The sequence below is a fragment of the Chaetura pelagica genome, unplaced genomic scaffold (genome assembly GCF_000747805.2).
Source record: "Chaetura pelagica isolate M959 unplaced genomic scaffold, ChaPel_1.0 scaffold243, whole genome shotgun sequence".
Lineage (NCBI taxonomy): Eukaryota > Metazoa > Chordata > Aves > Apodiformes > Apodidae > Chaetura > Chaetura pelagica.
In genome coordinates, this window is record NW_009952712.1 from 998,013 (window position 1) to 1,011,601 (window position 13,589).

A 13,589-nucleotide genomic window follows, 5' to 3' on the forward strand; every position below is an offset into this window, starting at 1 on the left:
GGGCCGGGAGGGGGCTGGGCGGGCCCTGTCGTGCGGCGCCGCGGATCGCTGGTGGGAGCCAGACCGACCGAGCAAGCTGATCCTCGCCTCCAACAAGCTGCGGAGCCTGCCCGAGGACGTGCAGCTCCTGCCCGCGCTCACCGTGCTGGATGTGAGTGCGGGGATCCCGCGGTGGGGGTGCGGAGTTGGCACAGGTGTGTTTGCGGAAGGGAAGGACGGGTTGTTGCAGGTCGGTGATAGGTAGCGGGCCGGTTTCTGTGCTGGGGGTAGGCACTGCTGTGTAGAAAGATCCTGGCTGTGTCAGCCACAGCGTGGCCTCCAGGAGCAGGGCAGGGATTGTCCCCCTGTGCTGGGCACTGCTGAGGCTGCACCTCCAGTCCTGGGGTCACTTCTGGGCCCCTCAGGACAAGAAGGACATGGAGGGGCTGGAGCGTGTCCAGAGAAGGGCAGTGGGGCTGGGGAAGGGGCTGGAGCACAAGTCCTAGAGGAGCAGCTGAGGGAGCTGGGGGTGTCCAGCCTGGAGACAAGGAGGTGAGGGGAGACCTGCTGGCTCTGCAGCTGCTGAGAGGAGGTTGGAGCCAGGGGGGTCGGGCTCTGCTCCCCAGGAACAAGGGATGGGGCAAGAGGAAATGGGCTCCAGTTGTGCCAGGGGATTGCATGGATCTTGGGAACAATTCCTTCCTGGCAAGGGTTGTCATGCCCTGGCCCAGGCTGCCCAGGGCAGAGTCCCCATCCCTGGAGGGATCTCCAAGCCCCATAGATGTGGTGCTGAGGGACATGGGGCAGGGGTGGCCTTGGCAGGGCTGGGGGAACAGTTGGACTGGATGGTCTTAAAGGTCTTTTCCAACCCAAACAATTCCATGATTTTGCAAGATCTATGAAGTTTTATTATGGACACTGATAGAAGACCTAGTAGTGGATGCAGCCACCTTTCCTGCACTCCTCCCTCCCTTCGTAACCAATCTCTCAGCATTTACTGTCAATTCAGTGGAATTCTGACAGACTGGCAGTGTCAGTGCTGCTGTAGTTTCACTTGGGTCTGTTCATGCCTATTACTTTAATGCAAAGTTACTCTGTGCATTAGGTTGGCTTTGTTTCTGGGGTCGGGGAAAGAAAAGGTACAAATTGGTAACTATTCTAAAACCTGTGTTTTCCAGGTGCATGATAATCAGCTGACATCACTTCCTTCTGCCTTAGGGCAGTTAGAAAATCTTCAGAAACTTGATGTCAGGTCAGTACATGTTACAACACTGGGACATGGGAAATATTGCAGGGACTGTCACAGTGTGAAGAAGAAATGGCAGTTCATAACATTTTCTGTCAGAAAATTAATTTCAAATTGTTCACTGGAGAATACATTGAGTGTATTGAGAATTGTAAGTTTTGGATCAAAACTGATGGTCTTATGTTTGTTAAAATTATTTTCATGGATACTGAAAGTCACAGTCTTGCTTGGAAGGTGAAAACAGTGGGATTTTGAACAATCACACAAAACCATTATCTACATTCGTGTGCCTCAGACTGGCAGTTTTGTTTTAAAGGAACCAAAATGCTTTTTCTCATGAATAATGTACGTTGGAAATGACAGCACAGATCTTGTTCCTGCTGGAAGGTTCATATTCTTCTGTTTACTGGGGCAATTTTGTCAATTTTTGACAAGGAGAAGGAGGATGTGGAGCCTGTGTGTTGTGAACTGCATAAGCCAAAAGAATATGAGATGCATAGTGTCAGACCTAACAGAGTGTTCTTCATGCAGCTGTCTCCTCAAAACTGCTCTGTAAGTTGTTTTCTTCTTTGTGTTCCATGTTTTATCCCCAGCCACAACAGACTGACAAGCATCCCTGAAGAGCTGATGCAGTTGTCCCATCTGAGGAGCCTCCTTCTTCATCACAATGAGCTGACCCACTTGCCGGATGGATTTGGACAGCTGGTCAACCTGGAAGAATTAGTAAATTGCAATTTTTTAAAATACATTTGTTAGTGCAGAAGGGCAGATTTACCCACGTGCTGCTGCTGCTCAATTAAAACCCCATGGCTTGGGTGGCAGGACTTTGTGAATATTCTAATCAGTTCAGTAGGTTGTCAGTTGCTACATGATGGGGTTTTTGTTGTTGTTGTCTGAAGCAAGTTTTGTTCTTGTTTGGCCAATTGTTTTAAGAAAAATCAAATCCCTTGTGACCTTCCAGTCATGGGAGACTTGCTTCTTCCATTCACATTTCTAGTAGGTAGATCCTGAAGAAGCCAGCCTTCTAATTGTAATGTTCTGCCAGTAATTAACTTTGCAGAAGCAGCACTCCTGGGATATTTAAAACATTGCTATTTTTAATCTCTCTCTCTCTCCCTTTTTTAATCTCCAGGTTGTGTCCAACAACCATCTCACAGACATTCCAACAAGTTTTGCCTTGCTCATTAACTTAGTGCGACTCAATTTGGCTTCTAATCAACTGAAGAACCTGCCTGCAGATATCAGTGCCATGAGAAGTAAATGGGTGTCCTGAGATTATCACTACATGTTGTATGCTCAGTTCTGTAGTCACGTTCAGAAATGCAGGGCGTATTATTCAGGATTTTAAAAATGCATCCTTAAAGAGTTATTTATTGTCAATTAGTTCAGAATGATTATCAAAAACCAGCTACAGCTACTGTGTGTCAAACTAGAGGCCTCTTCTGGTCCCTGTTTCTTGATAAATGGGACACAGAATGATCAGAAACGTGTAAGGATTAGTATTCTTTTGCTTAGAAGTTGTTAGCCTTAAGACTGCAGTAAGCAATTTGGTTGGCTATTTTTTTCTTTATTATCTATTTTAATTGGCAAGTAAAACATAAATGAGAGTAGAAAGTGATAAAGCTGCATTCTAATATTTGGATGTTAAATACCAAGCTGACTAGTGGCTGATAAGGAATGCAGATGTTAGTGGCTGGGGCAGCTCTGCAGGAGCAGGTGGCAGACTGCCAGCTTTTATAAATGCTGCAGAAATGGCCTGCAGATCTTTCTGGAGGGGTCTGCAATTTTAGACCCTTCCTTGTTCCCTCCAGCCCATACTCCAGAGCAGAGCTGGTACCTGGCAGTGTCACTGAAGGTGTTCCAGAACGTCCTGAGAAGCAGATGCCTTGTTTTTGGGAATGTTGATGCCAACTGATCTGATTTCTTCCCAAAATTGTTCTTATGTTTGCTTTAGAAACAAAGATACTTTATGCTTCTGTAGAAAACTATTTCCTGTAGAAAACTATTTTTGCTTTCTCTTTATTTTTCTGTTTGTCATTTTACACCCTTGCTTTTATAGGCCTAAGACAACTAGATTGTACTAAAAACTACCTGGAAACTGTACCTTCTAAATTAGCAACTATGGCATCTTTGGAACAACTTTACCTGAGAAAAAATAAATTACGTTCCTTACCAGAATTTCCCTCCTGCAAATTACTGAAGGTGAGGTTGGAAGTGGTTGGCATACTCTAAATGTATTTGCTGTAAACTCTTAAAATAACAGCTGTTAACTGTGATCAGAAGTTGGTAATTATGTGTGTGGAACTCGATTTATTACACCCCATTTGCAGTTACTTTTTGCTGTCCACATGGATCAATATTCAGGTCATTTGGGAGACTAATTTGCAGCAGTCCTCTGCAGATGGGGAAAATCAATATTTAGAAGAGGGATGACTGAAAAACTAGATCTAGCCTTGCCTGCAACAGTTATTTTTATCTCTTAAGTATGTTTTCTGAGTAAAATTACTCTGCTAATTTTTTTCTTTGTAAATGCAAATACAGTAGACTTAATTTTTTTCCTTTTAGCATAGTCAAATCTTGCAGGTATTTGGTAGCCTTAATTCCTGATGTGTTTTGAATAGAGGGCTGCCTGCCTCAGCATATAAGACATTGGTTGTTAAACTAGCAGAAAAATACGTGGGCAGGTTGAATGCCTGTGTCTCGGTGTTGTTCCAGTGACCAAATCCATCCAAGAACACAGATACCTTTTTAGTTCTGCAAAGCTCTGAACACAGCAGTGAAAATCCCAAGCCATGTCAGCATTTGCTGACAAAATCCATGTTGCTGTGTGTTCAGTGTCTCAGTGTGTCTAGCAGCATGCCTAATTTTTCCTTCAGAAGTGAAACATTTCCAACAGGGAGGTGGAGAGCTGCCCTCTCAACTTCCTATGACTTGGAATTTAAGACATTCTAGAGTATATAAGTCGTTGACAAGTTTTTGAAGCAAGTTTGTTCCTGGCTTGGAAGTGGAACTGAAAGCTTGAGGGTTCTGTGGTGGTTTCAGAAGAGCTAAGTTCAGACTCCTCATATCTCTGGGTCCTTGGAGGCTTTGATGTGTCATATGCAGGTGAAAGGGAGCTGAGATCTATATTTTCTCCATTACATTGTGTGTTTTTGCTGATGATATGATTGAGGGGATTAGTATGTTATCAAGTAATTTTGCTAGAATAATGGAATTGTGGGTGGTCTTTGTTTCTGTAGGAATTACATGCTGGTGAAAATCAGATTGAAATTTTGAATGCAGAGAATCTGAAGTATCTGAATTCCCTCTCTGTGCTGGAACTGAGAGACAACAAGATAAAATCAGTTCCTGATGAGATTACTCTGCTGCAGAAGCTGGAGAGACTTGACCTTGCCAACAATGATATCAGTAGGTAATATTAAAACCTGCATTGTGTCTGTGATGTGGCTTGGCTGCTGACATCCAGTGACAACTAATTCTGCAGCTGATGTATTTCACTTGGTGAAATGTAATTAAAAAAGGATTCAGTCATAAAATGAAGGAACCCTTCCTGCATTTTGTAATTGCTGTGAGCCAGCTGGGCCTTTCTTTAATATGTTCTGTATCTTTTTAGTTAAACTCAAGCTTTAGAATACCAGGCCATTGACAAACCCTTGCACGTTCTTCAGAAGCTGCTTTGAGATGAGTTGCTTCCATTTGCAGGTTGCCTTACACCTTGGGGAACCTTCCTCAGCTGAAATTCCTGGCATTGGAAGGGAATCCTCTCAGAGCCATCCGCAGAGACCTGCTGGAGGTGAGCACCCCAGGCAGGGCATCAGGGTGGGTTGTGTGGCACGTGCAGCTTAGCCTGATTGTGCAGCCAAGGCTGGAACAAAAATAGAAAACATCCAGAATTCCAGTAGCCTGTGCAAATTTGTGATTTTGGACATGAAGAGTTACTGGAACACTGAACAGCTTCCTTGGCAAATTTTAAATTTCTTCTCCAAAGCATAATTGGTTTAGATCTTTTTTAAAGAGATTAGGTTTATTTGAACATTTTTTTCCTTCCTCTTGCAACTGGCTAGCTGGATAAAAAGCTAAAAACGTGGAGCCTGAGGCACTGACATGGGATTGAAAATTTTCAGCTAGAATAAATAAACAAAATTGCAAATAAGCAAGTTCAGAAGCTGCTGCTAAGAGGGTTTTCTATTCAAAGAGGGTTATTCTATGGGAAGCATTGGGTGGCTGTCACAGTCAGCAGAGCTGTGGGCCCTGCCTGGGACTGCCCTTCATTGTCACACAGCTTTGGAAACCCTGGCTGGCAAATGCTTATTGGCTTTTTTTTTTTTTTTTTTAAAGAAAGGCACCACCCAGGAACTTCTGAAATACCTAAGAAGCAGAATCCAAGGTAAGTTGCTCTATTGCACTGCATTTTAAAGAGAATCTTTCTAAGAAATTAAAATAGAGTTGAATCTACAGAGGGCAGCTCATTAAATCCAGGTTCCTCCAGTTGTCCTCCAATAATTGAGTTTTCTTTCCTCATCAGTTTGTCCTTCTATTTCAGTGTTGTTTCTTATTCACACTTTATGAGATTATACTGAGTAAAAAACACTCCTTAGTGAGGATTGTAAATTAGAAAAATAAAGTGTTTTTCCCCTGCTCCCTCCATGCATTTCACATGAGGAGCAGGAACTTCTGAAATACCTAAGAAGCAGAATCCAAGGTAAGTTGCTCTATTGCACTGCATTTTAAAGAGAATCTTTCTAAGAAATTAAAATAGAGTTGAATCTACAGAGGGCAGCTCATTAAATCCAGGTTCCTCCAGTTGTCCTCCAATAATTGAGTTTTCTTTCCTCATCAGTTTGTCCTTCTATTTCAGTGTTGTTTCTTATTCACACTTTATGAGATTATACTGAGTAAAAAACACTCCTTAGTGAGGATTGTAAATTAGAAAAATAAAGTGTTTTTCCCCTGCTCCCTCCATGCATTTCACATGAGGAGTTCCAGTAGCTTTTTTCTTTTGCCACTGAGCATCATGAGAAGTTATGTGAGGGCTTCTTCTTCCTGAGCTTGCCATCTGCCTGCTGGCTTGGTCACTACATTGTGGCCAAGAGCAGGTGGTATTTTGCAAAGGTATCGTGTGTTATTCATTCATGTAAGACCATGGGCAGTCCCAGAGGGTGCACACAGGGGAAAGCCTGCCTTAAAGTCCTGATGATGCCAGGAACTCTGCCTCCTAGCTGGCTCAGAACATAAAAACGTTTTGGGGGAGAAAGTAACTGATTTTTAACATTATTCTAATCCTGTTAGAGTTCATCTTCCTACTGTCTAATAGTCTTGATCCCAACATTCCCTATAGAAATAACTAAAAAGTCATACAGCAGAAAATGAAAAGAAATATTTAAAGGGGATAAATACTCTGCCTCAGTGCTGGATGTGGTTTTGCAGCATCCTCTCTTGGATTCAGAGCTCTGCCTCTGGGGGTTAAAAAGCACCAAGATGATTGATTCTGTATCACATTTCTCTGACAGATCTGGTACTTTAGGCATTTTATTTATTATTTTTTTTCCTCTTTGTTCTGTATTTTCTAAAGAAAATAGGCATGACAGTTGATTTATCATTGTGACTTGTGTGCTGGGAAGATGAAATCCTTTCAAAACAGGGCTTCAGTTTTACATCTTCAGCAGTCTTCATCTTTCCTAAGTTTTAAAAGCTAAAGCAGGCAAAATGACTGAGTCCACTGGCCATGTTAAATATAATACTAGGATATGATTATGCTGCACTTGAATGACAAAAAAAAGTGTTTAACCTCTTAATTTAGAAGGAGCCTTGTTCATTTATGCAAGCAATTTTTATGGAAAATGGCATGTGTGTATTTTCCTTTTTAAGTGGGTTTTCTCTCCATCTGCCAGAGGATGGCAGCATTAATTAGGCTACTGCAGGATGTAAAATTGCTTCAAAATGTCAGATTTCGTGCAAACCTGACAGACTATAACTTGACAGAAATTAATTAAATGCTGGAGTGCATACTCAGGCTCATCTGGTGAGCTGTAATAGATAAAACAGTTGTGGATAATAAAATTATCTAATGTCTTGCTTGTTCAGCAACACTTGCTCTGTCCATTCTGGCATCCAAGTTGGAGCTAAACCACTAGCTGTCCTGTTTCTGTAGAGATTTAAACTGGGGAAAGTCCTCTTGTTTAGGTTGTTTTTGACCCTTTGCTCTTCCTTGGTAACAGGATAACTAGTTGTGGTCAGACACAACTGTTAGTACTTACTCATGAATGCTGCTGAATTTCTCTGGAGGTTTGTTCCCCTTCAGCCTTTTCATGTGGGTTGTAGGTGTAAATCAAAAGGAGCTGTAGAGAGGGGCATGTGCTGAAGGTTTATAAACATGAATGTTTTAGCTAAAGTTATGGTCAGATGTGCTGCTCTGGGGATAGGTGATCTGAATCATCATTTCTAGGACAAATTCCATGGCTCTGGTGCTTCCTCACCTATATTTCAAAATCCAAGTTAACCCCTCTCCTTCCCAACCTCCCTGCCCAAAAACCAAAACCAACCATAAACCCAAGAGCACAAAATACTCTTACTAGAAAATTCTTGAAATCATGTCAATCAGATGCTACACAGTCGAGCCAGAACACAGGAGCAGTTAAAAAGGGTGGGATGGCAGGTGACCAGGGACACCAGACCTCTCCACCTGGGTCACTCAGAGCAGCTGGTCTGCCTGGAGTCTGTGTGACTCTTTGTGTGTGTTCACTCCAGATGATGTGACCAGCCCAAATGGAGAGCCTCCTGTGACTGCCATGACTCTGCCCAGCGAGTCCAGGGTTAACATGCATGCCATAACTTCCCTGAAATTACTGGAATACAGGTATGTGGTGTGAAATGCTGCCTGTTCCTGGAGTTGTCACAACACTTCCCTATGTTTTGCCTTTGGTTGGTTGATTTGGTCCCCTTCATGATACCTAACAAACCATCTGCAAACCCTGCTGTGTTTGTACGTTTCTCACTTGAGTTTGTGTGCTCAGGAGCTGGCAGATTTGAATTGCAGGAGTTTAAGTGTTTGTTTGTGTCACCAGAATGTGTCATTACTCTGCAGTAACATTCCTTTTAACTCCCTGGGGTGCTTAATACCTTCAGGTGCTCTTAGTACCTCCTAAACTTCAGTAAGTCTCTCTTCAGGCATTTCCTGACTAACCAGCAGTGTCACTGATTAGGTTGGGAAAGGGGAAGCAAACCTGCTGGGTGAAGTGCAGAGTCCTGCTGAGAGCTGGAACATGGAAAGGACCCTCCTGGTGACAGGGCTTGGGGTGGCTTTGGTCACCACCAATGTCCAGGTGCTCGAAATGGAGGAGTTTAACCCAGCTGCACCTCACTGGTCTGGGGATGGCCTCTGAGCTGAGAGGGGGAGATGTGTTCAGTGCCAGCCTTGCTGTGCTTTGGGGCCCAACAGGCACCATTCAGGTGGGAGCTGAGGCAGGGACAGCTCTGACCAGTTCTCAGGCAAGGTGAGGGTCCCAGAAGGAAACAGCTGTCACCCCAAAGCCCTGAGCATGGGCAGGGATTGGCAGCTCACTGATTAGCAGTCCTTCAAGGACTTCAGATGTTAGATATTTATATAGCTATTCCACTATTCATCTTGTTCTGAAAGGAGAAAATATCTCGTTAATAAATAGGAAATGATGAACTTGTTCATGTTACTCAGCTGAATGCTTTTCACTGCTCAGTGAGAAACAGGCAGCTGTGGTTCCTGATGAAATGTTCCAAGCAGTCAGAAGCCATCCTGTCACCACGGTCAACTTCAGCAAAAACCAGCTGAGTCAAGTTCCCCCAAGGTACTTCTCTAAAGGTCTTTCTCTATTTGCTACTTTATTTTCTGCTCTTGTTCCTCAGCACCTTGTGTGTTTCCTCAACAAATGTATTTGCACTTGGTGCCATTTCTGTGTGTACAGATGGATGGAAGTGTCATTGAGAGGCTGAGCACTGCACTTGCATTGTTTCTGAGGAGCAGGCAGGTGGGTTCCTTGGCTGGGAGGAGGATGCAGCAAAAAGAAGCTTGGCCAGTCAATGGTGCTCTCATAACATGTTGTTTTATCATCTTGCTTGGCTGAGCCTTGTTGAATTGAGTGAGTGGAGACTGGTGTGACTTTTCATCATAATGAAGTGCTGTACTCAGCCACAGTGTGGGATTGTTCTCTCTACAGAGCAGTCTTTCTTCCCATATGGAGATAATCTGTGTGGATTCACCACTTCCCTGGGTGATAGCTTGGAACTAGAGCTGAGGTCCTGCTTAAAATTGGTTTCTTCACATAGCATAATTATGGGGGTTTTTTAATGGAACCTTGAACAATTTCCTTGCCTCTTGATAGGTTTTGTGTCCCATCACGTAGCATTTGATGTCATTGCATTTGTTACTTCATCCACAGTCAAGGAAAAGCTTTCTGGTGACACAGATGGGAATAGTCTTTAGTGTCAGGAGGAAGGTTACTGCATCTCTGGTAGCCTCCCAGAAATCATGAAAGCTGATTTTTGAGAATACTGCCGCATTTGTGGGGTTAACCTAGTTCCATTCTTGGACCCAGGTGTGTAGAACATTTAACCTTTGTCACATAGAACTTGAGGAGGTGTATCTCTTTCTCATAGGGAAAAAAAAAAAAAATCTCTTTTCAGTACAATTTGTAGAAAATCAGTGTAGGGAGGTAATGGTTGTGCCCCGTGTGCTTGTCCTGTGTGGGAGCTGTTGCATTCCCAAGGGAGGAAGGTGTGGGTGTGCAGCTGCTGGGTGCCACAGGCTTCAGTGCCAATCCAGGTAGGAGAGATGAGTGTGCTCTCATGTAATGACCTTCTGTTATAAGGGCTGAAATGGAGCTTCTGTCCTAGGGATTCAATAACTTAACTTGGTGAGCTTGTAAACGTTTGACGTCAAAGCTGCTTTATTATAATATTCTTTTGCAAGAAGCAGCACGTGCTGCCCCCCTGAAACCTGTTACAGCAGATCAGTGGAACAGAAGCAAAAGGTGGAAATAAAAGAAGAATCTCTCTCTTTTTGTTTGACTGCTAAAGAAGGTGGGCAGGGTCTTTTTGTTACAGCATTCATGGGGCAGGATGTGGCAGTGGTGGTCACCTGTTTCTGAAAGACCTCAGCTGTGTTTCAGTGAGTAGCCTTTTGCAGGACAATTTGTTCTCCTGCTAGAAAGGAACTGTGTCTATACATTAAGTGTCAGACTCCAGGCCAGGGAGCTGTCACAGGTGAGGTTTCCATTACTGTCACTCCACAAAATTGCTTCTGAAATGTGAAGAAACAGATTTCCAGAATGAAGCAGGTTGGTTGTTGGGGTTTTTTTCCACAGTAACTTAGAAAATAGATTGCAAACATGAGCTTACATAATAAAAGTTTATTCCTGTTGGGTTTCAGGATTGTGGAGCTGAAAGACTGGGTTTGTGATGTCAACCTTGGCTTCAACAAAATATCATCCATTTCCTTGGAGCTTTGCATGCTCCATAAATTGACACATTTGGATATCAGGTTTGTGTTGGACTTCCTTTCTGGGGAACTGATTTTCATGCCTTCTGAAAGCAGCCATCTGTGAGAGTGGAAGGGCAGGACTGAAATCATTTCTCGTTTCCCCAAATGCCTCCATGGCAGCTGAATGAGTGGCAGATTGGAAATAGTAAGTGGCCTGGATTTAGGCATTGGTTACAGGAAAAGAGAGAAAAACAAGTTAAAGTGTCATGACCTGGGGAGGGCAGCCCAGGGAGATTCAGACTGGACCTCAAGGGGTCCTGGGTTGCCCTCCCTGGCTCGTGACACTAGTGGATGAGCTCTGGTACCTGCTGTCATGAAAGGCCCTGCCTCAGTCATGAAAGGCTCTTGGAGATCAGTTGCTGTTTGAAAACACCCCAACCTCACCGTGCCAAAGAAACCACACCAAAAGATCCTGGAGGTAGGACAGTGAGGGTCCAAACCCTGTTGTCCTATGGGGTGGTTGTGTGAGGAGTGGGAGGGTGAGCAGCAGCATGGCCAGGGAGGTGATGGAGGTGCTCTGAGGCTTGGTCCAGGTGAGCTCCAGAGGTCCCTGCCAACCTGTGACATGTGACATACGTGCTGCTGGTGGAGGAGTTAGGCTGAAGGCTGCAGAAATAGATAATTGTATGAGAGGGATGAGGGAATGAGGCCGAGTATCAGTGATTAAGAACTTGGGTCTAAGTCTGGGCATCTTTCAGTGAGTGGTCTTCATTGCCCTGTGATGGCTCTTTGTGTCACACTCAGGAAGAACCTTGTTTGTCCTTACAAGTCCCAGTCTCCCTTGCATTTAAGAAGCTTCTGAATGGCTTCCTGCTGTGAGGAGCCCTGGGTCAGAGTGGCCATAAACCAGTTTGTTTCAGGACTGGGATACCAGCCTATGTGAATTTTGAAGAGGTTTGGAGTTCTCCTGCTCACTCACTCTGGCACCAAGATCTGGGCAGATCCATGAGCTTCCCTCTGAAACCCACCCAGCTTGGGGTTGTGGGATGCTTGGAAATGTTGGGGAATCTTTAGAGGACAGATCTTTAAATCTCCTACTGGCAGGAGTGAGAATGCAAACCCAGTTTGCCTCAGCAAGCATCTGTACTTGAGCATGGTCTTGACCACTTATGAAGCAGTTAATTGGTTTAGCCAGCACGTTGGCACTGGTGGGGATGTGTTTTGTGTCTGGGTTCTGAACTAAAACTTCCTATAAGTTGGTGATGATTGTTTGTCTTTTTTTGATATACAGAAATAATTTTTTGACATCTTTACCTGAGGAAATGGAGTCACTGGCAAGACTGCAAATAATAAATCTTTCTTTTAACAGGTGAGCAACTATTTAGATTTACATATTTTTATATATACATATAAAAAAGTACAATAATGAAAAGAACTAGGCTGAATTCAGTATGATTTTCCTGTGACAAAGGAGTGAGGAGGCACTTGACCAGCTGGCTGATTGTAAAGGCTGCTGAGTCTTTGAATGCCCCATTTCTGACTGTCACTGCTTTGTCTCCTGTTCCTTGAAGGTTTAAAGTGTTTCCCTGTGTCCTGTATCGTATCCTGGCACTGGAGACCATCCTGCTGAGTAACAACCAGGTTGGGTCCATAGACCCTCTGCAGCTAAAGAAGATGGACAAGCTTGGAACACTGGACCTTCAGAACAACGACCTCCTCCAGGTGCCACCAGAACTTGGAAACTGTGAAAATCTCAGGTATGTGTTTTAATTGGTGACCTGTTTTATAAAGACATGTTCTGACTGATTCCTTCAGGGCATGTTTTGTCTGAGGAAAAAGTGCTAATGAGCAGGATACTTGGTTGTAGGTCTCAGGGCACTACAAGGGTCTCTCACCATTTGTAAACCAATGCGATTTCTTCTGTATTTTCTCAATATTGCAGAGAGTTGGGGGAGTTGTTTCATGGTTTATAAAAAAACAGGAAAGTTTAAATTGGTTTGTGTAAAGCTGATGTTGGAGCTGGGTCCTGTCACCCTGTGTCTGTGTACAACAAATGGCTGGTCCCTGCTGTGCTTTTCCCCTTTGAGGACACTTCCCAGGGGGACTTCAAACATAGAACATGAAGCACCAGCCCATGCAAAAGACCCCCTGAGATTTCTGTGCCACAGGAGCGTGGGCTGGTGGCTGAGCTAGAAAGTGGAGGGTTATGATTTAACCTAGATTTCCCTTGGATTGAGCCATTTCTGTGTTTCACAAGTTCTTTTTCTCATGCTTCCTTGTGGCAGATTCTTGCTAAAGAAGCGCGTGTGTGTGTGTGTGTGTGTGTGTCCCTACAACAAGATAGCACCACTGAGCAATTAGCATACATCAAAATTCAGATGTCTCTAAAGGAGATAAGCTAGTGTGAACTGGGGAAACAGAAATTAAAATTCTTGTAGTAGAACAGAAGAGGCATTCCTTATGAATTTCCAGGTTCACAGCTGTCTGTGCAGTGCATGGCTGCAGGGAGTGACTCCAGCTCTGTGTTCCAGGACCCTGCTGTTGGAAGGAAACCCGTTCCGCACTCCCCGGGCAGCCATCCTGGCCAAGGGAACAGCTGCAGTGCTGGAGTACCTGAGAAGCAGAATTCCTGCCTGACACCACAGACTTGGCAGCCCCAGGAGCCAAAGTCCAGGCAAAGTGTTGCCCTCTGGTACCTCTGCCTCCCCCTCCTCTGTCTCTCTGTTCTCCCCGTGCCACACAGCATTGCTCACACAGTTTGCACCTTCAGACAGAACTCACCTGTGGAATGTTTTCCCTCAAGGTTGCATGTTTCAAGTGCTTTTTTTAAATTCCACACTATCTGTTTACACTTTTTTTGTAACAAAGAATGCCACAAACAGCTGCCTTCAGGACTCCTGACAATGATTTTTC

The 13,589-nt window shown here is 44.1% G+C and overlaps 1 protein-coding gene across 1 annotated transcript in view; it reads left to right on the plus strand.

The window, feature by feature from the left end:
• LRRC40 (leucine rich repeat containing 40) overlaps positions 1–13,313 on the plus strand; it is a 15,522-nt gene extending 2,209 nt beyond the window's left edge. The window contains exons 4-17 of the mRNA XM_009994588.1: positions 11–151; positions 1,158–1,231; positions 1,819–1,948; positions 2,358–2,481; positions 3,285–3,427; positions 4,465–4,637; positions 4,928–5,018; positions 5,564–5,612; positions 7,973–8,081; positions 8,938–9,045; positions 10,626–10,736; positions 11,968–12,045; positions 12,248–12,433; positions 13,208–13,313. Of these exons, the coding sequence (XP_009992890.1) occupies positions 11–151; positions 1,158–1,231; positions 1,819–1,948; positions 2,358–2,481; positions 3,285–3,427; positions 4,465–4,637; positions 4,928–5,018; positions 5,564–5,612; positions 7,973–8,081; positions 8,938–9,045; positions 10,626–10,736; positions 11,968–12,045; positions 12,248–12,433; positions 13,208–13,313 (1,623 nt within the window). The remainder of the gene's footprint in view (positions 1–10; positions 152–1,157; positions 1,232–1,818; positions 1,949–2,357; positions 2,482–3,284; positions 3,428–4,464; positions 4,638–4,927; positions 5,019–5,563; positions 5,613–7,972; positions 8,082–8,937; positions 9,046–10,625; positions 10,737–11,967; positions 12,046–12,247; positions 12,434–13,207) is intronic.
• The last annotated feature ends 276 nt before the right edge of the window (positions 13,314–13,589 follow it).